Source organism: Pseudorca crassidens, chromosome 9 (genome assembly GCF_039906515.1).
Source record: "Pseudorca crassidens isolate mPseCra1 chromosome 9, mPseCra1.hap1, whole genome shotgun sequence".
NCBI classification, from domain to species: domain Eukaryota; kingdom Metazoa; phylum Chordata; class Mammalia; order Artiodactyla; family Delphinidae; genus Pseudorca; species Pseudorca crassidens.
In genome coordinates, this window is record NC_090304.1 from 100,849,493 (window position 1) to 100,874,257 (window position 24,765).

A 24,765-nucleotide genomic window follows, 5' to 3' on the forward strand; every position below is an offset into this window, starting at 1 on the left:
AGGAATAAACAAATGAGAAGTATTCAAGATCTACATCATGGAAACTTTAAAACTGTTAAAGGACATAAAAATGAGGCAGATGTTTTCTGCCACAAACATGTATCACTGGTCCTAAAGGGGAACAATATACTCCTTGCTCCTCGTTGTTGAAAATGCCCCATATTTGAGTCTAATGTCATAAGACTCTATTACCCACCATCTCAGTACTACCTACTGCTGGTTCCTGGGTCCTACCACCTCATTCCTTGCAGATTTTAGCTTCCGGCTCAATGTTTCTCACCAACTCTTCCCCTGCTCTAATTCTTGATGGTTCTAATAACCACTCAGATGATCCATCCGATATCCTTGCTGTTCGGAAATTCTCTGGTGGTCCAGTGGTTAGGACTACAAGCTTCTACTGCAGGGGGCACAGGTTTGATACCCGGTCAGGGAATTAAGATACTACAGCTGAGCCAAAAATAACCTCAAAAATCAAAAAACAAAACAAAACAAAACACCAAACAGTATCTTTGCTGCTCAGTTTCTTGACCTCTCCTCTCACCACCTTGTTGTCTGCTCTACCTTAGCCATTAATTCCTGTGGTCATACCCTAGTAGACCTTGTCATAACCAGTAACTGAACTACTCCATGATCTTAATTTCAAGCAACCTCATTTCCAATCGTCATCTCCTATGTTTTCCCATTGGCTTCTTCTGATGTTCCAATTCCAACAAACCTTAGAGCCCCACCAGGATAATCCATGAATCTTATTTTTTTCCCATTGATCTCAATTCCTTTTCACTGTCACTCCAGTTTTTCAACTCGTGGCCCTACTTCCCTCCTTACTCAGCTTACATTCCCATGGTCAATCATCAGAGTCAGTTTCTTGTAGACATGCTCAGCTTTCCTATCTGACCCTCACTTCTCTGAGTGTGTTTGACTAACCCACAAAGTTGAATAAATCCAACCCTCCACCTCTTCTGAACCTGCACCCAAGCCACTGAAGGTACCTGGAAAACATGCAAAACTATGCACAATGGTCTCACTTTAAATTCATGATCACTAACCCCAGGCAGGCCTCTAACACTGCCTGGTGATTATGTTGCATTTCCCTAGTTGTTAACTCTACTGCTCTCCTATATGACTATGTCATACACACACCTCCATCCTCAAGCCTTCAACACCTCTTCCCCTATCCCACTCTTAGCTGATAACTTTACTTCCTATTTCATGGGGAATAGAGAAGCAATCAGAAGATAACTCCTGGGACTTCCCTGGTGGTCCAGTGGGTAAGACTCCGCACTCGCAATTCAGGGGGCCTGGGTTCGATCCCTGGCTGGGGAACTAGATCCCGCATGTGTGCTGCAACTAAGAATTCGCATGCCGCAACTAAGACCCGGTGCAGCCAAAATAAATTAAATTAAATTAAATTAAATAAAAAAGAAGATAACTCCCACTGGCTCCCACCATCACATCTTTCCACCTACTCGTGTCTGGACACCGTACCCTCTTCTTCCTTTTATTGTGGAAGAATCTGTGTCCTAAGTGAAACTGTTCACTTGTGCACGAGACCCCGTCGTCTCTCCAGTCAAGGACATTGCTCCAGCCACGCTCCCCTCTCTTCTCTGAATCGTGGATGTCCCTTCTCTATTAGGTAATTTCAGTCAGCACAGAAGCAGGAGGCTTTCCCTCCCATTTTATTAAAAGAGATTTCTGATCCCACTTCTTTTTCAACTTTCTCCCCACAAATCTTCCCATTTCAGCAAAACTCTAATTCCTTTGCTTCTATTTTCTCATGCCACCCCAATCAGAATTTGCTTCCACCCAACCACCAGAACTGCCTTTAACAAGGTCACAGTGGCATCCACATTACTGAATTTAATGACTCATCTCGGTCTTCATTCTAGCTCTTCTTATTCCATTTACTATAGATCCCTCCCTCCTCCTTCACTTGGTTGCCAGGATACCACACTCTCCCAGATTTCCTCTTATCTCTCTGGCTCCTTCTAAGCTTTCTTTATGCTTCCTCCTCAACTCCCTAAATTCTAAATATTAAAGTAACCAAAGCTCCAGTCCTTGGACCTGTTTACTTTTTTTTTTCTATCTCCCTTGATGATCTCATCTAGTTTTGTGGCTTTTTATAGCATTTATTTGATGAAGGCTCTCAAATTTTTTTAATAAGCAATACAAGTTTATTTAATTACTTTGGAAACAATCCCCCCCAAATGATGCCTGAACCTAAAAGGTACATAAAAATGACCAACAATATCTTAAAATAATAGAGCTGAAGGGCTCTCAAATTCATATCTCTAGCCTAGACTGCTCCTCTGAACTTCACAACTAGTTCATCCCACTGCCCATTTGATGACACCACTGAGATTTCTAACAGGCATCTCAAACTTAACATGCCCCAAACTAATTTACTAATATTAACCATAAACTCTACAATATGTTTAGGTTTCCCCATACCAGTAAAATCTTGTCAGCTCTATTTATATATACGATGTGAAAGGATACCCTAAACACATTGATGTTAACAAAAGCAGGCTGCAAAGCAGTACAATTAATATGATCATATTTGTGTTTTAAGAAGGATAGAGAGATATATGCTTTTTCTTAAAATTTGAAAGGGTACACAAGAAACCATCTGTAGCTGCCCCAGGCTGAAGAAGGATAAGAATGGTGTGAGGACTTTGCTCATCTCATACTCTTTTATTCTGCTTGGATATTCTTGCATGAGCATGTATTATGCATAGGATAATAAAACTATTTTTAAACGAACAAAATAGGATCCCTAGCAGAGTATCAGAAATAATAGCGGGGGAAAGGGAAGGAAGAAAAACAGAAAAAGAAGGTGTAGTGGGTTAAATTTCAGAATGTAAACTTATTTGGAAGTAGGACCTTTTCGGTAGTTAAGAACAGGTCACACTGGATTGGGTTGGGCCCTAATCCAATGACTTGTATCCTTATAAGATGTACACACACAGGGAAGAATGCCATGTGAAGACAAAGGCAGGGATTGGAGAGATGCGTCTACAAGCGGAAGAATGCCGAGGACTACCGGGATCCACCAGACCTGGAAGAGACAAGAAAGAAGATGTGGCACATATATACAAGGGAATATTACTCAGCCATAAAAAGAAACGATATTGAGTTATTTGTAGTGAGGTGGATGGACCTAGAGTCTGTCATACAGAGTGAAGTAAGTCAGAAAGAGAAAAACAAGTACCGTATGCTAACACATATACGTGGCATCTAAAAAAAAAAAAGAAAAAAAAAAGGTCATGAAGAACTTAGGGGCAAGATGGGAATAAAGATGCAGACCTACTAGAGAATGGACTTGAGGACATGGGGAGCAGGAAGGGTAAGCTGGGACAAACTGAGAGAGTGGCATGGACATATATACACTACCAAATGTAAAATAGATAGCTAGTGGGAAGCAGCCGCATAGCACAGGGAGATCAGCTCGGTGCTTTGTGACCACCTAGAGGGGTGGGCTAGGGAGGGTGGGAGGGAGACGCAAGAGGGAGGAGATATGGGGATGTATGTATATGTATAACTGATTCACTTTGCTATAAAGGAGAAACTAACACCACTGTAAAGCAATTATACTCCAATAAAGATGTTAAAAAATAAATAAATATTAAAAAAAGAAAGAAATCTTCCTTAGAGCCTTCAGAAAGAGCATAGCCCTTGACTTCAGACTTGCAGCCTGCGAAAGGGAATAAATATGTATTGTTTTTGTCCACCTAGTTTGTGTTTTTTTGTTATAGCAGCCCTAGGAGAATGATATAGAAGGGAGAGAGACAGAGACAGAGACAGAGAATGAGAATGAATGGGAGGCACAGAAGGAAGGCTAGTGGGCTCTGCGGGGGCAGTTGTTGTGAGGACTGACTAGTTAATTGGGTGTATTCACTAAACCAATATGTACGGAGTGCTTGCTCTGTACCAAGTTTAATAAAAGGAATCAGGAAAACTCTTGTTCTCCCTAGCCTTTGTTCCATCTGTACTGGGATGTGGACATTTCTGCACAGTTGCCCCCAAATTTCCAGACTTGGCTGTGTGTGTTGCACACTAACTCCCCCCAGGCTCCTCCACTGGAACCCCAGGGGTGGGGGGCCGAGGCGGTGGGGGGGGGGGAAGTGCGCTCTGGGACAAGGGGCCCTGGCCTATTATCTCAGCAGCTACAGGGTTGAGCCAACAGACCCTGGCTCCTGCAGGGGGCTGGCTCCTGCTGTCTGCTTTCCAGCCGGGGGCCTATTCTTTGCTCTCTGATCCCCCCTCCTGTTTGGCCCCTGCAGGCTGGGTCAGTGCCCCCTGGCATCATTGCTCTGAAGCCAGCAACCCTGCTGGGCCATTCACAGGCATAGCCTAGTAGGGGTGGGGGACAGATGTTAGTTCCTTGTCTCCCTCCCCAACAAATACACACACATATGCTTGGTCCCTGGGAAAGGACCAAGGCAGAGAGAGTGATGGGAGGCTACAGGCTCTGGGGGGATGTAAACAGACTGTGTGTGTGTGTGTGTGTGTGTGTGTGTGTGTGTGTACTAGGGAGAGGCAGGGGCAGTAATCAGTGTGAGATGGGGGGTTGTCCTCAGGCTGCTCTCCTGGGCAATTACATGCCAGCAGCTCATCCACTACCAGCTGGCATGCAGGCTTTGAACCACCAAGAAGCTTCCCATACAGCCCCCAGCTTGGCCACTGAAAATTCCCAGCTATGTTCTCTGGCCTATGTGATGGCTCTAGGCCATGGAAGTTGACCTGGGGTAGCTATTCTCTCCATAAACACACACGCCCACACCCCAGACACACATTTCTTCCCACCAGACTCCATAACCCTATCAGAAGAAACTTACCCTCTCTCTCCATAGACTCCACTCTCCCCATCCTCTCTGCCTCTTGCTACTCTCTTTTTTTGCCAACTCCCCTCAAAACTTCCTTTTCTCTTTTTTACTCTTTCTGAGGTGCAGACTGTTACTGATAAAACCCTGGGAAAGAAGTAGTCTCCTGAGGCAGCAGAAGGGAGGGGCCTGGAACTCAAGTCCTTTCTCCAGCCTAAGGTGGAAGTTAGACGAGGACCCTCCGATTACAGTGCACACACTGAGTGCTTTAGGTCAGGGGTCCCCACCCCCCCCCGGGCTTCGGACCAATAGCAGTCCCTGGCCTGTTAGGAACCGGGTTGCACAGCAGGAGGTGAGTGGCAGGCGAGCAAGTGAAGCTTCATCTGCCACTCTGCATCGTTCGCCTTACCACCTGGACCATCCCCCTACCCACCCCTCATCGGTGGAAAAGATTGTCTTCCACAAAACCGGTCCCTGGTGCCAAAAAGTTGGGGACCGCTGCTTTAGGTGCTGTACCAGCGCCTGTGGTCTACAGGTTAGGAAAGGGAGACAGATACAGCGAGTTACCTACTCTCTCTAAATAAGAGGTAGAAGCCGGAGTTGTGTTGGTCGTTTGTGTGGTGAGGTGGGGCAGGCAGTGGGGAGACGAACAGGAGGCAAACTCCTTCCAGAGCTGCCTGTGCGAACAGCATAGCGAGAGGCAGGACTGGAGAAGGTGCAGGGTCAGTGTCCAGGCTGCCCATCGGACCTTAAGAAAGGGAGGCTGAGCTTTTTCTGCCCACTCTCTGCCCCACCTGGGCTCCAGGGGCTCTGAGCGGGCTGGGAATTGGGCTGTGGTTGGGAGGCCTTTATTCTCCAATACACCCCAGTTGAGTACTGCACCCTCTTTTGGCATTTAATATGAGTTGGTTTAAAGGGAGAGTATTCTAGAGACAGAGAAGTACAAAAAAGGAAAGAGAAGAAACAAGCACAAAAAGTGGGGAGAGAGAAAAGAGTATTGAGAAGGAGTGAGGTGTAGAAGAGGGACAGGAGATTTGGGCCAGGAGAGTCTCGGAAAGGAAGAGAGTGGCCCTACTTTGTCCAGTCTCTAAACCTAGAATGCCAGGGATTAGGAAGCTGCCTTGCCCATGGGCTGAGTTGCCGCCTCCGCTCAGGGAACCCTGAGCAAATAGCCCTGATCCCCACATAAAGGGCCAATTAACTGCGCTGTCTCTGGGAACAAATCCGCTAACAGGGTGACAAGCCCCTAGACGCTGGCAGGCCCTGTGTTTGCTGAGAGGCCCACCGGGAGCAAATCAGGGGATTAGGAGGGGGCAGGAGCCACATGGTGGGATGCGGTTTCCTGTCTGCTGCAGCCCTCCCTGCCCCAGAGCAGGGCTGGTGCCAGGACGCCGGATTTCTGTCCTGGTTCATCCTCTGACGTGATGGAACCCAGGTGACCTGGGTGGGTCAGCAAGGAGGGGAGCAGAGGGCTCCTGAACCGGGAATCTGAAGCATCAGAGCAGAGCAAGTAGTCCAATTTCTCCTTAATGGATGGGCAAACAGGTCCAGAGTGTGAAATCTCACTGGCAAATATAGGATTGGGACGTCTGGGTTCGTCATTCCTGAAGGGATTGATTTCTGGTGGGAAAATCTAACCCTTATCACCTCTCTTATCTGAATGCAGCCTCGTCCTGGAACAAGGATCAGACGTCAGGTCCTATCTCTTAGTAACTGGTCCTTGAGAAAGAATGTCACCAGCTCCTCTCCCACCTACCCTAATTTAAGGTCCGCTGGGGTTTAAGTGTTTGTGGGGCGCCAGATTCCTAGTCCAGCAAGGACAGGCGGGGTGCTGAAAGAACAGCTCCTAGGGCGCAGCCTCCGGTGGGGCACGCCCTGCCCCACTGGCCCGCCCCGCCTCCGCCCTTCTTGCTTCTGGCCTGGCGAAGTCACGCGCAGAGCTGAGGCGGGGCGGGGGGCCGTAGGAAGGCACCTAAACGTCCGTTCGTTTGAGGCCCCCGAGGGCTGCTCTGAGGATTGAGGGAGGAGTTTGGGGACAAGCCCCCACCCCTTGACTAAGTCTCTAGTTCACTTGAGCGCTGCCTGCCTGAAATACCCAACTCCTGACTTAGCTTACGATGGGGTCTACGTCTGTGTAACACCCACCCCTCAGGATGTTGACCTGTTCACCTGCCTCTTCCCACTTCGGAAGCAGCCACTCCTCAAAGGTGATCTCCTCACACGGAGCCCTCCGGTTGAGCCAGAACCCCACCATCAGCAGGGCCTTAGCTCAGATAGGCCCGGGTCTCTCTTCCCCTGACACCCCAAGGCCACCCGTAGCCTAGGAAAGTGTGTGTGTGTGTGTGTGTGTGTGTGTGTGTGTGTGTGTGTGTGTTTGGAGGGGGGCGACTGGGAGATCTTCAGGTACAAAGAACGCCAGAAAAGCCAGAAGCAGGCGGGTGGGGGGGTGTCGTGTCCCCTCCCCCTAAGGAGGATCGTTATCAAGTTTGAACTGTTTTGAGCGAGTCTTCCATCAACCCCATGTCTTCTCTTGCACTTGCCTTTACAGGAACAATATTGCTCTCTTTGTCTTAGCCCCAGACTCCCTGGCTCCCCTTCAGTCTCCTCCGAAAGGTGAGACAATTTAATAAAATATGTCAGAGCAAAGTAATGCAAAAGCATGCCGATAGATGCGAGATGCCTGGGTTTCCCTGGGCTTTCCGCCTCCAGTTTTATCCCTGTTGAGTATCCTCAGGAACTACTAGATTAGTGGTGCGTCTGGGGCAAGGACTCCCCGGTCAAGACGCGCCACCTCATCCCCCGGTCTCTCGGCTGCAAACCAGGCGACTGCTGGGCAAAGGGGTGGACGCACCGCGGAATTATTCTCCACCCACTTCCAACTCCCGCCCCAAACCACGCCAGCCGTCCGCACTCCCGCAGCAAAGCCCGGGGACTTGGGAGGAAGTGGAAGCCAGGACTTGGAGAGCTAGAGGAACGGTCTGGCCCTTTGCCTCAGTTTCCTAAAAGAGGAAAAGAGAGGAGGGATTCCTCCTTTGAAGTCAGGCAGAAGGGCAGAGTCCGAAAGAGCCTCATCCCTCATCTTGGGTGCTTTAAGAAAGGAGGGAAACTCTCCCGAGGTGTCCAGAACCGACGCGGGACTCGGGGCGCGGGGCGGGGACTCCGCATCTCGCGCGCGACGCGACTCTAGTCTCTGGCCCTGCTAGTGGCCGTCGGGGTGGGGGTGGGAGGGTGGAAGGCGGCGGATTAATCCCTTAATTACGCGGTGATCCGCGTGGCACCTGCTTTCTGCCCGCCCAGCTCCCGGGGGACCCGGGCACGGCGGGTTGGAGAGAGAAGGACGAGGGAAGGAGGAGGGCACGCGGAGGCACGCGCGGTACCCAGGCGCGCCGGCAGGAGAGCGGCACCGTGGCTGGGACAGCGCGCAGAAGCTGTAGAGGGGCTTACGGCTCCCGGCCCGCGGGTCTCAGACCCAGGGGCTGGGCCCCGAGCCCCCAGCCCCGGTCCCAGTCGGGTCGCGCCATGCTGCGCTACCTGCTTAAAACGCTGCTGCAGATGAACTTGTTCGCGGACTCCTTGGGCGGAGACATCTCCAACTCCAGCGACCTGCTCTTTGGCTTCAACTCCTCGGTGGCGACGCTCAACCAAAGCCAGCTGACCCCCGGCGATCCTTATCTCAACGGTGAGACCCTGCGCCACGGGGACTTCGGATCCAGGGATGGGGTAAGGTGGGAGGGCGGCATGGACGGGGAGTCCAAAGCGCTCCTGCCCCAAGGTTCGGGACCCAGCTACTCCCTCCCGCGCCTCCCGGGTGGTGGGGACCAATGGCTAGTTTGGGGCTTAAAGCACCTGAGTGGGGATATCGGCGGGAGATCGAGGGCTTGGGAGGAGTTGGCAGCTGAGTCCACCACTCCTCTCCTCCCCAACCGATGTCCACGGCCACCCCAGGTGAGAAGAACCTGAGTAAGAGAGGCCGGGACCCACAGCACGGAGGGTAGAGGAGGGGGCGCGGTCGCTGGAGGGCCTGGGCCAACACGGGCCACTCGGTGACCCACCCAGGTAACAGGTTTCCGTTCGGGACCCTAAGTTTTCCAAGAACTCACTTAGGACGAGGGTGATGACGCCAAAATGTTAAATGTGTTTGCTACAGAAGGCGACAGAGGCGGCGACCATTTCAGGGAAACTTAGAAGTTTGCCCCTCAGAGGTAGAACTCACCGCCGGCTCACCCCGGCAGAGCTGCGGCGGGCGGGCAGCGCTGGCTGGGAGGTCATTACCGCTAATTACGGTGATTAATAAATGATTGAGACAGCGCGCTTTCCCCTAGCGCTGCGGGGAGGCGGCGAGAGTAGATCTGCCGGAGCCTGGGGAGAGGGCCAATTCCGCCCCCTGCCGGCAGCATTGGGAACTCCCGCAGCCCTGAACGACTTTGCTGTTGATCCCCCTCTGGGCACAGCCTTCATCCCTCCGCCTCTACCCGCTCGAATCTACCAGCACCGTGCTGGGGACTCCAAGGTGGCAAGAAAGGAGACCCAGGCAATGGATGTGTGTTTGTGAGTGCGGTACTCCAGGTGCTGGGGGAGGAGCGCCAGAGTCTCATTAGCATGGTCATTAGCTATTCATTAGCTGCTGTCGAAGCATCTCCTGACACCGGGAATGACAGGGAAGAAATTCCAGGGAAAGGACGCCTGCAGCTGTGTCTACAGGAATTAGGGGGAAAGAGCCGATGAGAAGGGTGTGGTTTGTATGGAGGGAGCAAGGAGGAAGGAGATGGGGAATGAAATGGGATTCTCCAACCTCCTGACACTCTTAGATTCCCAGGAGGTTAAGCACAGAGCCCTTCTCACGGACACCCCAGACGCACCTCTGCTCCCCCAGCACTCTTACAGTGTTTACACCACACATCGTCTCATTCAAACTCGAAAATTCAAGGAGGTGCGTTGATGGTCACATTTTGTGACTGAGAAAACAAACTCAGAGCGGATGAATAGTATCCTAATGGTCACGAAAGCAACGTAAAGCTTGGCAATAACAAACCAACTTCCATTACACCCAAAGGCCATGTGAAGGGGGGAAAGGGAATTTTGGGGCCTGGAAGAATCTGATTCAGGTAGAGACTGTAGAGGTCAAGATAAGGTAAGGTGGGCCAGGGAGGAAGAGCCCTTAACTAAAAGTAGAATAGCCACATTCATGGAGTCTTCTTCCAAGTGCTTTACGTACACTCTGGTCTTGTGACAACCCTACCACCAGTGCCACATTACAGGTAAAGAAACTTCGACCCAGACAAGTGCAATAATTCGCCCTAGTTCTGACAGCTAGGAAGTGTCAGCGTCTGAGATTCCAGCCCCAGTCGCTTCCACGACACCCCTTGAGCTCTTATCCACTCTAGGGTCGCTCACGTGGGGTCTGGTCTGCCTAAACGGGGACTGGAATGGGATGGAGGAGAAGAAACGAGTGAGAAGCAGAGGTTTCCATCTGAAAGGGAGGAAATCGAGAAAAATTCCTTCCTTCCCTAAGTGGGAGGGAAACCGATCTTCTTGTCCCTAACCAGTTAGGTACCCTCTCCCCAGGATAGCAGCAGCACGGGGCAACCCGTGCAGCTTTGTCTCCACTAGAACTTCTTAAGAGCCGGGGCTGAGAAATGAAACCTAATCCCGTACAGAGGCTGGAAGCAAGAGGTCCCCGCGGATTTTGGAACTGGGGGTGGGGTGGGGCGTTGGGGGCGGGGGCGGGGGAGGGAGGCAGAGAACAGAAGCACGGGGCTGTCCCTGGTTATTTAAGGACACCGGGTTACGCGAGGCGGCAGCGACGCCTACTGGCCATGGGTTACAAATCCACTTTTGACGAATCTGGGGGTGGGCGTCTGAGCTCAACCCGCTCGAGGATCCTGGATCCCAAACTGCAGAAGAAGAAGCGAGCAGAAATCTGTAGGCCAAGTGAGGGGCAGGAGTAGACATGCGGGTGAACGGATCTGAGTGACCAAGGAAAGTGAGGAATTCCTCTCTCAATGATTCTTAGCCTTTCTTAACTATTATCAACCTGTAGAATAATCTGTTGAAAACTATGCCCTCTTAGAAAAGGAGCGTTACTCACGATTCCACCATCATTTGCGTTCAATTCCCGTGACTTCACAGGACCCAGAAACGTGATTATCTGTGGGGTGTCAGTAAGAGGGCACTGTGCCTATTCACGGGCTCCAGGATAAGGAGTCCTAGCCCTCAGCCCATCATTCACTTCTTCCCTTTCCTAAGGGGGGGCCCCAGGCTGGGCCACAGTCTCCATATCGCTGGTCCGGGACCGCGCGGAGGCGAAGAACAAATTGTCGGCGCTGGTGCACCGCTTATGGTTGTTCACAGGTCTGTGAACCAGCGCGGGTGGGAGACTGAAAACCAGTCGGCTAGAGGCGCGGTCTACTTGCCAAGCCGTGGCCCAGTCACTCTGCACTTCAACTTGGCAGGAGGCTGGCGTCGTTAGCCGGCCTAGAAAGCCGGCCTAGGAGCAGGTGTCCAGATTCCTCTACTGATCTGCCTGTCCGCAGGCATCTTCTTTCCAGCCTAAGAACGTGCGGGGCACCTGTCTCGAAGGAGATACTCGACCCTACACACAGAGAGGGTGGGCAGGAGGGGATCTTTCTTCTCTCTGGAGATTCGATCTTTCTCCCGGTTTCCGGGTCTGAATGCTCTGCGCCCCCCACCCCCCTCAGGGTCAAAGGTCGGGCCGGAGGACGCGATGCCGCGCATCGTGGAGCAGCCGCCAGATCTGCTGGTCTCCCGAGGCGAGCCGGCCACGCTGCCCTGCCGCGCGGAGGGCCGGCCGCGGCCCAACATCGAGTGGTACAAGAATGGGGCGCGCGTGTCCACCGCGCGCGAGGACCCGCGCGCACACCGCCTGCTTCTGCCCAGCGGCGCCCTCTTCTTCCCGCGCATCGTGCATGGGCGCCGCGCGCGGCCGGACGAGGGTGTCTACACTTGCGTGGCGCGCAACTACCTGGGAGCGGCGGCTAGTAGAAACGCCTCTCTAGAAGTGGCAGGTAGGAGTCTCCTGGCTGCTTCCAGAGCCTCGGGAAGGCGGGAGGGCACCGGGTAATCCCATCCAGAGCCAGGCCCAATCTCAACCCATTCAGCAGCTTCCCTTTGGGACTAAGACCTTTGGTCTCTAAAGCCTTCGCTTTGGTCGGATGAGGAAGTGGGCCTGGTGTTGTCGCAACCCGGGAAGAGTTCCGGTCTGCGGTCTGTGGTGATCCACCTCTCCCCAAAACACCTTCCTGTGTCCTCACCCAGTTATGTCACCCCACACCCTATTTATTCCCGTGGTCATTCATTCTCTCTCTCTCTCTCTCTCTCTCGCTCGCTCGCTCGCTCGCTCGCTCTCGCTCGCTCTCGCTCTCGCTCTCCCTCTCTCCAGTCCTCCGCGATGATTTCCGGCAGTCTCCTGGGAACGTGGTGGCGGCCGTGGGGGAGCCCGCGGTAATGGAATGCGTGCCCCCCCGCGGCCACCCAGAGCCTTCCGTGTCCTGGAAGAAGGATGGTGCTAGACTCAAGGAGGAGGAGGGAAGGATCACGGTGAGCGGTGGGGCCACGGCCGGGGATCCGACCGGGAGCCAGGGTCGGGGCCAGGGACATCCTGAGGGGCGAAGCCCTAGGCTAGGGGTCTGGGACATGTGTCAGAGGAGGAAGGCCTGAGTCTAAAGGTCTTGGAGGGGCGGGGGGGAAATGACCTGGAGGCGATAAGACAAGAGATTTGAAATTGGGGTATTAGCTAACCAGAGGCTGAGAGTCAGCTACTGAGTGGGGGATAAATCAGCAGAGGTAGGACGGAATCAGTGTAAGAAGGTGGGGATTATGATGCCCCAGGGACTGGTGGGAGGTGGTCTGGGCTGTGGGAGAAATGATACACTTGAGCCCCCACCTTGCGCAAATCACTCAAGGATTCCTTTTCTGGTAAGTGGGTCAAATTCACTGGTCTTCTTCATTGGCTTGCTGTGAGGATCAGATAAACAAATATGCTTTGATGGCTATAAAGGATCAAAGTTTCCATTATTACTCTGCAGCTCCGTGGAGGGAAGCTGATGATGTCACATACGCTCAAGAGTGATGCAGGGATGTATGTGTGCGTGGCCTCCAACATGGCAGGAGAACGGGAGAGTGGGGCAGCCAAACTTGTGGTCCTGGGTAGGCACGTGGGGTTGTGGAGTTATGGGAGTGTGTAGCCTGGGGAGTGAGTAACTGAGCAGACCTCCTGACTACTCACTCACTCACTCTGCACAGAGCGTCCCTCATTCCTGCGTAGACCAGTGAATCAGGTGGTCCTGGCTGATGCCCCCGTGGACTTCCCATGTGAGGTGCAGGGGGATCCCCCGCCTCGTCTACGCTGGCGCAAGGAGGATGGGGAACTGCCCACAGGCAGGTGAGAAGCCCCCTCCTACTGCCTGTAAGGAGACCCAATCAGCTCAAGAACATACCCAGCCCTAGAAAACTGGGGCGGGGCGGGGGGAAAGGAAGGCAGATGCCTCTCACTTGCTGGCACAGAGAAGTCTGTTCCCCAGAGCCTGTGGCCCCTGCGCTAACCAGTCCCCACCTCCGTTCATGGGTCCATGGGTAGCAGCTTCTGTCCCTGTTGAGGTCTACCTTGTCCTTATGTACCCTGATCCTGGTGTCTGTCCTGGGGTGGGTGAGAAAGGGTGTGTAGCTGTGGCCAATCCAGCCTGCGGGTGGGGGGTGGAGCAGGTATGAGATCCGGAGCGACCACAGCCTTTGGATCGGGCGTGTGAGCGCTGAAGATGAGGGGACTTACACCTGTGTGGCGGAGAACAGCGTGGGCCGCGCCGAAGCATCCGGCTCCCTCAGTGTTCACGGTGAGGGCCCCACCTGGGACTGCCTGCAGCAGGGATGAGACGAGGGAAGACGGAGGATGGGTGGAGGTGGAGAATGAGGAGAAAGGACAGAGCAGGAGATATGAGTGCATCCCCTGAGACTTCTGGAAGGAGAGGAAGGATGGGAAAGCTAAGCAGGCTTGAGCAAAAGACGGACACCTGCTCCTGCTTAAGCCAAGCTCAGGCGTCTCTCTCCTGTTTCCTGTCTCCCTTCTTAGTACCCCTGACTCCCTGTTCCTTTATCTCCCCTCCCCTTCCCAGTCCCACCCCAGCTGGTGACCCAGCCCCAGGACCAGATGGCGGCTCCTGGAGAGAGCATAGCTTTCCAGTGCGAGACCAAAGGAAACCCCCCGCCTGCCATCTTCTGGCAAAAGGAGGGAAGTCAAGTAGGTGGCCAGCTCCACAGGCCTTCCCACCAGCTTCTCCTCTGGGTCTCAGCCGTCCTCCTTCTACATTCTGCAAACTTCTCTCTGGGGTTCAGTCTTAGCTTTCCTTCCAGAAACCTGTGCAAGTTATTTGGGAGGATTAAATAAGATAGTGAATATAAAAGGCCTGGAACATATGATAATATGTTTTGGTGGTAGGGAACAGTCCTGTATTTTCTTGGAGAATCTTTCTGTTTTGGGCAAGGCTGTCCTGAGGATGTAGCAGATCCAATTAGCTCCTTCCTCCTCCCCACGCCTGGGGTCTGGGCTTTAACATTCTGCTCTGGAAAGCAAGTACTGTACCAAAGCTGCTCCGGGTAGAACATTACACGCTTTTCTAATTACAAAGGACTTCCACCAGGGGGAGCTCACAGACACCCCTCAACCTCAGCAAGCAAATCTCAGCATATAGAATTGGAATGAACATGAACTGAAGTTACAACACAAGTAACTCCCTCCAAGGGAAGGGTGGGAATTTTGCTACTGGGAAACAGGGTCAGTAGAATAAAATAAGTCTCATTAACCCCATCCCACTGGGAAACCAGGCCACCCACTGCCTCGTTGCAAATCCACAGCCACAATTTTCCAGCATCTTCTCTAGCACTGGGGACTGCTGCATTTTAATTAGATTCTTAAATGAATCAAAATGCTGATGGTAGTAGAGGGTGGGAACAAGTGTCAGTCAGGGGCTCAGCATGATGCCATTAAAACCTGCTTCCCTACCTTCTGTGTATCTAACGTAAAATGTTAAAGCCAGAAAGAAGGGGAAAGTACTTAACATTTATCATCCAATGTATTGAAAGAGTTTCAGGTAATCACTTGACTGAATCCTCATAAGTATCCTCTAAGAGTCAAATCTGGGGAAATTGGGGCTCAGGAAGGTTAAATAGCTTGCTCAGTTTCCTGACTGGTGGAGCCGGGATGTGCACCCCCCAAATCATCTAATAAAACTCCCTTATTCTTGTGAATAGGGTTAACTAGTTTGCCTAAGGTCACAAAACTGGCTTGGGACAGAGTATGAACTAGAAGCTTAGGAATTCTCTGGATCCTGGGGTTGGTGAGAATGGGGAGCTCTCCCTGCCAGCTGCCAGGTGGCCTGGTTGCTTGCTCTGTCCCCAGGCCCTGCTATTCCCCAGTCAGTCACTTCAGCCCACGGGGCGCTTCTCAGTCTCTCCCAGAGGCCAGCTCAGCATCGCTGAAGTGCAGAGCGGGGATGCTGGCTACTACGTGTGCCAGGCTGTCAGTGTGGCCGGCAGCATCTTGGCCAAGGCTCTGTTGGAGGTGAAAGGAGGTACGTGCCCATGGAGACAGGGCTGGACTCACGGCCTGGAAGGAAATCATGGCTTAAAGAGATCTGTTTTTCTTGGATTCGCTGTAATATGTCTGCAAGGGGAGAGGCATGTTCCTGAGACATGTCCTTGGAGTTTGGAAATCAGGTACAGAAGCCACTAATAGATGGCTGATCCCACACACAGACAACAGATAGTTATGGAAGCCCCCTGCAATATCCAGGGGAGGGGAAGTGAAGGAGCAGAGATGAGGAAAAGGGGCTGGTTGCCTGAACCCAGGACCCTCGCCTGAGGTGCCCAAGTTCTTCCTCTCTCAGCCTCCCTGGATGGGCTGCCTCCCATCATCCTCCAGGGACCAGCCAATCAGACGCTGGCACTTGGCTCCTCTGTGTGGCTGCCATGCAGAGTGACTGGGAACCCTCAACCTAGTGTCCAGTGGAAGAAGGATGGGCAGTGGCTGCACGGGGATGACGTCCAGCTCAACCTAATGGCCAACGGTACCCTGCACATCGCCAGTGTGCAGGTGAGTCTCACTCCTGGGGCCCAAGTAACTGAGAATGGTCACGTGGTCCACATGCCCAACTCTAGTACCTGCTGCAGCTTGAACTCCACCTCTGCCCCTCTGCTCTCAGACCACCTAGAGTGGACAGCATCCTCCCCATCCTTCCGTATACCCACCTCCACTCCTTCGCCCTACCTTGCTCCACTCCCAGTTTGCCAGTCCTCCACCCTCTCCTGCAGGAGATGCACATGGGATTCTATAGCTGTGTGGCCAAGAGTTCCACAGGGGAGGCCACCTGGAGTGGCTGGCTGAGGAGGCGGGGTGAGTTTTTCCTCTGTTCCCTTGTTTTGCCAGCACCCTTCTCCAAACCTGCTTCAAAGGTGGTCAGTACCTCCCCAAACCCCAGGACTGATTTTATCTTCCAAATGCCATGGCCATGGTGGTGGGGAAAAGGAGGACAGAAGTGGTGCCCTTGGGAGGCACATGTGAGCAGGGGTTAGTTCACTATGTCCCCCCTCCACCATCACCACTGTCACAGCGCCACAGCTCCTCTGGGAAGGAGGAAGGTTACGCTGGGGCCATCTTTTCCCCATCCTTCTACTCAAAGATTATCTCCTCACTGCAGAAGACTGGGGAGTATCACCAGACCCCCCTACAGAACACAGTACCCCTCCGGGGCCTCCCTCGCAACCAGTGGTCACTGACATTACCAAGAACAGCATTACCCTGACCTGGAAGCCTAACCCACAAGCTGGGGCCACAGTCACCTCTTATGTGATAGAGGCCTTCAGGTAAGGAGAAGGTTTTGAATGCAAACATGGAAAGTTACCAGGAGGGGCCCCTGTGTCCTTAAAGGCTTTGCTGTTGTGGCGAGAGGTTTGCCAGGGTGAGGAGGTAGTAGGGGGTGACAGAGAATGGATAAGATGAAATAGGTCGGGCTCGGACAGCTCTGTCACCTCATTCTTGTTGTAGCCAAGCCTCTGGCAACATGTGGCTGACGGTGGCAGATGGCGTGCAGCTGGAGACACACACCGTCAGTGGCCTGCAGCCCAATACCATCTACCTGTTCCTGGTGCGAGCCGTGGGAACCTGGGGCCTCAGTGAGCCCAGCCCCGTCTCCAAGCCCGTCCGCACCCAGGGTGAGTAAGGTCAGGGTCTCTGGATCATGGGTATAACGTGCAACATGGCAGAGCACCCCCTCCCCACAAACCATAGCACCTGCCTGGTTCCAGGTCTGTCCTGGTGGCCCGGCCTGGAATAGGTGGTCATGCTTTCCTTTCACTGAGGGAACAAGAGAAGAGGAGAGAGAGAAAGAGAGGAAGATTGATTCAGTCATCTTGGTAGCTCCTCACTTCTGAGGCTTTACCCACAGATAACGCAGATTATAAGTAGAAGGAAACTTGGGGGGTCATCTTCATGTGAGAGATGAGGAACAGGGCCTTTAAAGGGCGCATATGTAGCCATGCAGAAAGAATACTCATGTTAGCTGGACACCCTGGCCCACCTCTGGAAGCTCTTCCTCTGACCAGCCTGTTCCTGACCCTGGGATGTGCTTCAAAGTACTAAGTAGTGGTCTGTGGGGCAGGGCAGAGGTGGAACATACTCGCACTCTCAGTCCTGACTCCCTGTCCCGGAGGCCCCTGCTGAGTGGGCTCTTTGGTCAATAGACAGCAACCCATCCGGGCCAGTGGAGGAGGACCCGTGGAGAGGCCAGCGGGGACTTGCTGAAGTGGCTGTGCGTCTGCAGGAGCCCGTAGTCCTTGGGCCCCGGACCCTGCAGGTGTCCTGGACTGTGAGTGTGGCCTAGGGATGAGGCTAAGGGTGGAGATGATGATGGGGGACAAAGGGGCCTCCAAGAATTGGTATGGGAGAGTGCGAGGTGAGTGGCTGGGGAAGATGGGTGAGTGGAGGAGGGGCTGGGACTGGAGGACTTACGTGGCTCCAGCTCTCCCCCTGGTGTGCTTTGTCCTGTCTCCCACAGGTAGATGGCCCAGTCCAGCTGGTACAAGGTTTCCGGGTGTCTTGGAGGGTAGCAGGTCCTGATGGGGGAAGCTGGTCAGTGCTGGACCTACAGTCCCCAAACCAGCAAAGTACTGTGCTAAGAGGACTCCCCCCAGGGACTCAAATTCAGATCAAGGTTCAAGCCCAAGGCCAGGAGGGGCTGGGGGCTGAAAGCCCCTTGGTGACCAGGAGCATTCCTGAGGAGGGTAAGGGGGTGGGGCCCAGAGCTGATGGGTGGACAAGAGGGAAGAAGGAGTGGGGTAGGATGAAGGTTTGCCTGGGGAGAGCAAGGAGCCGGTGGGAAGGGGGGATGCATCTCACTTCCCTAAGATGTTAGAACTGGGAGGATGAGGAAGGTTGGGGCAGGAGGGGCAACTTGCAATGACTGTCTGTGTCCTTCTCACCATGCTTCACCCTGGCCCAGCCCCCAGTGGTCCCCCCCAGGGAGTGGCAGTGGCCTTGGGGGGTGACGGCAACAGCAGTATCACTGTGTCTTGGGACCCTCCGCTCCCCTCCCAGCAAAATGGGGTCATCAAGGAATACCAGGTGCAGAGGTTGAGGAGGTGGGCGGGCTGGGGAGTGGAGGGAGAGGGAGGATGGAGGGGTTAGGATTCGGGAGGAGGGAACCTAGGACTGGCTCTGGGACTGGAGACGAGGCTGGGGGAAGAGGAGAGAGGTTTCAGAGTGCCCTCTCTGAGTTGAATTACGCCCGGCTAAGCCCCTTCTACCATTCAGAGCTTCAAGTTTCCCCGTGAGGCCAGAAGCCACTTCTGAATCTCTAAACCCGGGTCTCGGCCTCCCCAGATCTGGTGCCTGGGCAATGAGAGCCGCTTCCACCTCAATCGGTCCGCGTCAGGCTGGGCGCGCTCGGCGGTGCTCCGGGGACTGCTGCCCGGTCTCCTCTACCGGATCCAGGTCGCGGCGGCCACCAGCGCGGGAGTGGGCGTGGCCAGTGCCCCGGTGTCGGTGCAGCTGCGTGAGTCCGGAGGGGGTGGGAGGGCGGGGCTGGGAGTTAAGGGGGGTCCTGGGGTAGCGGTGCCTCTACTCCCCTCACCTCTCTGACCCCCACAGCGTCTCCGCCGGAACTGGAGCCTGGGCTCGAGGCGGGCCCAGGGCTGGCGGAGCAGCTGGCGAGGGTGCTGCGGGAGCCCGCCTTCCTCGCGGGCAGCGGCGCCGCGTGCGGGGCGCTGCTCCTTGGGCTCTGCGCCGCCCTCTACCGGCGCCAGAGGCAGCGCAAGGAGCTCAGTCACTACACGGGTGAGAGCCCGGCCCGGGGACAGCGCGGGCCGGGGGGCACAAGGGCGTCCCGGAGATGGAAAGGAGGGCCTTGGAGTGGGCGGAGCCTGGAGATCCCGTCCCCCCAGGGAGGGAGGCGGGGAGGATGGAAAGAGAGGAGGAGGGGCTCAACAGCTCCCGGAGCGGCGTCGGGCGAGGGGTCGCACGGGAACTCAGCCCCTTGGACAGGGGCCGGGTGCCCAAGATGGAACCGAGAGCTGTCGGGACCTGGGCTTGGGGGGTGGGGTGACGGGGAAGATCGGGGCCCAGAGGGGGCGGGGCGGGACCTGAGTTTGCTGAGAGGAGTGAGATTTGTCCTTAAAATGCCTCAGGAAGGAGCAGGCTTTGCGGTCAGCCTCAGTAGAGAAGGGGCAAGTCTGGGGGGCGGGGGGCGGAAACTCACTTCCTGGGGGTCGGGGGCTGGCAGAGGGAGTGTGGCCAGGATCCCAGGCGATAAATTGTCAGGCGGGGTCTGGATGGAAAGGGGGGACCCGCTGAAAGGAGGAGACTTGAGTTCTGCTTCTCCCTGGGAAGGGGCGTGTCCGGAGAGATGCGAGGTCTTTTAGTTCAGAGGTTCTCAATCTTCGCTACCAGGAGTCACTTGGGGAGCTTTAGAAAATTACTGATGCCTGAGTCGCACCCCTAGGAATTCCGATGAAATTGGTCTAGGCTTTCACAGGTGACCAATTCCTGTGAAATTGGTCACAACCTGAGTGGTGGAATTAGGACCAGGCCCAAGGAGTGGACCAGAATATGGATATTTCTGACTTTTCTCCCCATTTCCCCTCTTCTTTCTCTCACGGGTTCCTTTTCGGAAGCCTCCTTTGCTTACACACCTGCAGGTAAGACATCTCTGCCCCCGGGGTGGGGGAGGGGAGGGGTTCGGACCCCAGGTAGCCGCGCTTCTCACACTCTCCCCGTCGTCTTCCCCAGTGTCCTTCCCACACTCAGAGGGCCTGTCGGCAGCCAGTTCCAGGTAATTCTCTTAGCTCATCTCCCCAGGATGAGGCCACTCCCTTCGTCCCAGGCCCAGCTGCCTCCCCGTGCTGACCTCCGCCCTCCTCTCACCGCCACACTCACCGTTACTGTCCTCCAGCTCCCATTACCCCTGCCTCCCTTACTTCGCTGGCCTCTTTAGGCTCTCTGTCCCCAGCGTTCACCTGCTGTCCCTCAGGCCACCAATGGGCCTCGGCCCTGCTCCTTACCCGTGGCTGGCAGACTCGTGGCCGCACTCATCTCGCAGCCCCTCGGCCCAGGAACCCAGGGGAAGCTGCTGCCCCAGCAATCCTGACCCAGACGACAGATATTACAATGGTGAGGAGTTCTGCTTCCCTCAGGGGTACACCAGGAGGCCCTGCACCCTCTCTCCTCCCGACCGGCTGGGGCAAACTGAAGGGGGCCAAGGGGTCCCAGTCTTGCTGAGGCTGCGTGATCCTTGGGAGGCTGTGAGTTGGGGGAGCCTCTCTCATGCCTTACCTTTACCCCGGATTGGGATAGGGGAAGAGGCGGCATCCCCTTGTGCCCTCCATTCTCCTGTTGTCCTCTATTTTTCTGTCTCTGCCCCGTCTCCTCCCCGGGCCTCCCTCTTTCTCCCCCTCAGAAGCAGGGATCTCCCTTTACCTGGCTCAGACGGCCCGGGGAGCTGCCGCCTCTGCTGAGGGTCCTGTCTACAGCACCATTGACCTGGCCGGCGAGGAGCTGCAGACCTTCCACGGGGGGTTCCCTCCACATCCCTCAGGGGAGCCAGGCGACTGGAGCCAGTATGCTCCTCCAGAATGGAGCCAGGGGGACAGTGGTAGGACTCCAGTTCCCAACACCCCCATTTTAGCCCTGAGCAGCATCTTCCCCAAAGAGTATCCTCCACCCTCCCTTCTGGGACCTAGCCCAGCACTCCTTTCTGACGCGCCTCACCTCTGCCTCTTTCCTGCCTGTATCTTGCTGTGGCCCCATCCTGCTCTCCTCAGGAGCCAGGGGGGGCAAAGTAAAGCTTCTGGGGAAACCTGTACAGATGCCCTCTCTCAACTGGCCAGAAGCGCTGCCACCCCCGCCCCCTTCCTGTGAACTGAGCTGCCTAGAGGGGCCTGAGGAGGCGCTGGAGGGCCGGTAAGGATGCGCCTCGCCTGCAGATGCCCTGTACACGTGGGACCAGCCCAGGGCCTCCTGTCGGCGGAGGGCAAAGATGCTGGGAGAAGAAGGGAAGGGGGCAGCGGAAGGCCAAAGGGAGGGTATGAAGCTACTCAGTCACCCCGCCCTCCTGCCTCTTTGCCCCCAGCTCAGAGCCGGAAGAGTGGGGCCCACCAGTGCCCGAGAGGAGCCACGTGGCAGAGCCCAGCACCAGCGGGGGGTGCTTGGTCCCTCCGTCCCGAGGGGAAACCCCCTCTCCCACACCTTCCTATGGACAGCAGTCCACAGCCACTCTTACCCCCTCACCTCCTGACCCTCCCCAGCCCCCCACTGACATTCCCCATCTCCACCAGACGCCCAGGTAGGGAGGTGTATATAGTACCTTGCATGTTACAGGCCCTCCGTACATATCTATCCAGTGGGTGAATGGGTGGGTGACCAGATGGATGGATGAATCTGGGGCCCAGAGGTCTCATGGCTGTATCAGGGTGCAAGTGTGATTTGGGGAGAAATGTGGAGGCTGGCAAGGTCTCTCACTCCCGACACTCATTGGAGGGACTCTGCAAGCTTCCTGGGGCATTTCAAAGTTGGCTTTCCTCGTATTCCACGAGCATGGGAGCCTTGTGGAGGACGAGCTGTGTCTTATTCATCTGAGTGTTAGGTTGATTGTTTAGCACGGTGCCTGGCACACAATAGGCACTTACTGTCTGTTGAGCGAACAAATGAAGCCTCATGTCATTGCAGGAGGGCGCCCCTTGGGCCAAGTTCCCCTCTCAGTGTATCCCAGCCCACGCTGAGTAGCCGTGAAGGGAGGCCTGCTGGCCTGGGTGCTGACCCCACGGCCCTCCATCACAGCCCCAGCGCTGCCGCTAGTACAGCCAGCAGTGCCCCAGGTGAGTCTGTAGACCCCTCAACTGGCCTCCACCTCCCCACCTCCCGGAATCTTGTTTCCCCTTCACCCTCAAGCCCCTTTCTTTTTTTTTTTTTTAAATAACTTTATTTATTTATTTATTTTTGGCTGCATTGGGTCTTTGTTGCTGTGCGTGGGCTTTCTATAGTTGTGGCGAGCGGGGGCTACTCTTCGTTGCGGTGTGCGGGGTTCTCATTGCAGTGGCTTCTCTTGTGGAGCATGGGCTCTAGGCGCGCGGACTTCAGTAGTTGTGGCGCACGGGCTCAATTGCTCCGTGGCCTGTGGGATCTTCCCAGACCAGGGCTCGAACCCGTGTCCCCTGCATTGGCAGGCGGATTCTCAACCACTGCGCCACCAGGGAAGCCCCTAAGCCCCTTTCTTGATCCACTCTCTTACCCGCTCCTACCCCCATCTCCCAATGCCACAGGGAGAACCCGGCAGGCGCCTGGGGAGATGACTCCTCCACTTCACGGGCCCCGTGCCCGAATCCGGAAGAAACCCAAGGCTCTTCCCTACCGGCGGGAGCACAGTCCTGGGGGTGAGGGGGCCGTGAGCCTGGGAGGTGGTGACAGTAGGGGAAGCAGGCAGATAACCAAGGTTGAGCTCTGCGGGTTGGAGGAGTGAGCGAGTGGACCCAAACCTTGGGCTGCTCCTTCAGCTCCCTCTGACGCCGGGGAGTGGGAGTGGGAGAAAGGCCCGTATAGGGAGAAGCAGGAGAGCGCTGAAAACAGGTCTCTCCCCAGACTTGCCGCCCCCTCCCTTGCCGCCACCGGAGGAAGAGGCAAGCTGGGCCCTGGGGCTGAGGGTGGCAGGCAGCATGTCCTCCTTGGAACGGGAGCGGGAACACAGTGGGGAGAGGAGAGTGGCGCAGGCCGGGCCCCTGGGGGCCTGGCGGGGCCCGCACCTGGATGGTAAGGAGGGCCCCTGCTGCACAAGAGGGTGGGCGCTGGGACTGGAGCCTAACAGGGTGGTACGGACCGTGCCACTGATGCACTCATTTTCAACCCAGCTCACCCCTGACCTCCAGCTGGGAGGAGGTCAACATTTGCTCAACATCAAAGACACTTGTCTCTCCAGCTCTCTTTGAGCAAAATCCCCTTAAGTTCCCAAGTTGTATCCGTTCCCAGGACTGAAGCCCAGAGGAGAAAAGAGAGGGGGCCGGGCGCTCTGTCCCTCCTTTCCCAAGGCCCTCTCTGCGTGGGAGTTCCCCACGGGTTTCTGAGCACGTGTTATGTAAAGGCCATGGGCTGTGCGCTCTGCTTCTCCTCAGCCCCCAGGATGGTCTGCCCTCAACTCTGCTTCCAGAGCTGGGATGGCGGTTAGGGGGGCACGGGGGCAAGCAGTGATGTTCTCCCCCTGCCTGGGCCCAAATGCCCCTCTGTCTCGTGCTGCAGAAGAGGCCTGGCTCCCCTACAGCCGACCAAGCTTCCTGTCCCGGGGCCAGGGCACCAGCACCTGTTCCACAGCTGGCAGCAACTCTTCGAGAGGCTCCGGCAGCTCTCGGGGCTCCCGGGGCCCTGGCCGGAGCCGGAGCCGGAGCCAGAGCCGGAGCTAGAGCCAAAGGCCAGGACAGAAGCGTGGAGAGGTAGGGGCTGGGGATGGCAAAAAATGAGAGTGGAGGGCTAGGGAGCATGGGCCACGGGATGATTAAAACTAGGAAGGCAGAGAGGTCCTCTGGGGGAAGTGTCAAAAGGAAGGGACCCCGTGAGTAAGGAGGAAGAGAGGACTCCTGGAGCACAGGTGACAAAGGATGAAGACAGATGACATAACAGAGGGGCCAGGCTCTGTAGGAGAGCTGGATCGGGAGAGAGGCTGACCAGAAATGAGGTGCATCCCCACTGGGTCCTGTTTGTCCCGACCAGCACCTTACAAACCAGCCTCTCTCTCTCTCTCTCTCTCTCCCCCCCCCCCACCCCTCTGTCTCTAGGAACCAAGATGACCTTTGATGAGCTACCAGAAATTCCATGGGGAAGGGCGTGTCCCTGGGCCCGGAGCCTGAGCAAGAGCCCCTCCCCTTGGTGAATGAGGGCTGAGCGGAGAGGAGCAGGGAGGAGTCTCTTCCCTCTCAGCAATGATGCATGGGGCTCCCTGAGAAATTGGCCTAGAAGCCAGGAGCCAGCTCTTCCCTTGCCATCTGGGACCCATTCATAAGAAAGACAATAAAAAGAGTCTGATCAGAGCGCTGGGCCCTGTTTGTCTGGTTTTGTGCAGGATGTGGGGAGGAAGGGGGCTGCGAGCGTGTGTATATCATTTGAGCTTCTTCGGCTGAAAGCACTAGGGGAGGGCAGGGCTAAGAGATGCCACCTGTTTTGCCTCCAGAAGGAGCTGAAGCCACCGTCTTCCCAGTTACAACCAGAAGGACTTTCCGAATAACCAACGGCGAGAATCTTGTCCCGCCTTCCCAGAGCGGAGCCAGGCCCTCCCTTGGTGCCCTCCTCCCCTATCAGGAAATATACCCCTTACAATAACAGTAATTTTTAAAAACTCAAAGAAAGGAGGAGCTGATGGGGGAAATCCCAGCCAAGAAGGAAAAACAGGCTTTTGCAGACAAC

At 55.2% G+C, this 24,765-nt stretch overlaps 1 protein-coding gene and 1 long non-coding RNA gene across 2 annotated transcripts; one reads left to right on the forward strand and one right to left on the reverse strand.

The window, feature by feature from the left end:
- Positions 1 to 1,492: 1,492 nt before the first annotated feature.
- On the reverse strand, positions 1,493 to 17,944 carry LOC137231007 (uncharacterized). The gene is made up of 4 exons (XR_010946339.1): positions 17,839 to 17,944; positions 17,122 to 17,184; positions 13,609 to 13,688; positions 1,493 to 3,055 (listed from the first exon to the last, which is right to left on the reverse strand). It is a non-coding gene; the product is annotated as an uncharacterized lncRNA (long non-coding RNA).
- Positions 12,195 to 24,392, forward strand: ROBO3 (roundabout guidance receptor 3). The gene is made up of 26 exons (XM_067751429.1): positions 12,195 to 12,377; positions 12,866 to 12,986; positions 13,083 to 13,221; positions 13,542 to 13,669; positions 13,949 to 14,073; positions 15,232 to 15,403; positions 15,719 to 15,924; positions 16,143 to 16,224; positions 16,529 to 16,694; positions 16,876 to 17,042; positions 17,571 to 17,695; positions 17,885 to 18,110; positions 18,329 to 18,450; positions 18,709 to 18,880; positions 18,976 to 19,161; positions 19,998 to 20,021; positions 20,113 to 20,155; positions 20,354 to 20,493; positions 20,780 to 20,974; positions 21,144 to 21,282; positions 21,452 to 21,664; positions 22,048 to 22,196; positions 22,641 to 22,751; positions 22,957 to 23,124; positions 23,608 to 23,798; positions 24,141 to 24,392. The coding sequence occupies exons 1-25, from the start codon at positions 12,285 to 12,287 to the stop codon at positions 23,766 to 23,768; spliced, it is 3,573 nt and encodes a 1,190-aa protein (XP_067607530.1). The 5' UTR covers positions 12,195 to 12,284; the 3' UTR covers positions 23,769 to 23,798; positions 24,141 to 24,392.
- The last annotated feature ends 373 nt before the right edge of the window (positions 24,393 to 24,765 follow it).

What these genes read in the sequence shown, in the direction of transcription:
- ROBO3 (XM_067751429.1), top strand. Translation starts at nt 12,285, where the DNA reads ATGGAATGCGTGCCCCCCCGCGGCCACCCAGAGCCTTCCGTGTCCTGG. An exon ending in CCCGGTGTCGGTGCAGCTGC is followed by an intron (nt 18,881 to 18,975) that starts GTGAGTCCGGAG and finishes TGACCCCCACAG; the next exon opens with CGTCTCCGCCGGAACTGGAG. An exon ending in TACAGCCAGCAGTGCCCCAG is followed by an intron (nt 22,197 to 22,640) that starts GTGAGTCTGTAG and finishes CCAATGCCACAG; the next exon opens with GGAGAACCCGGCAGGCGCCT.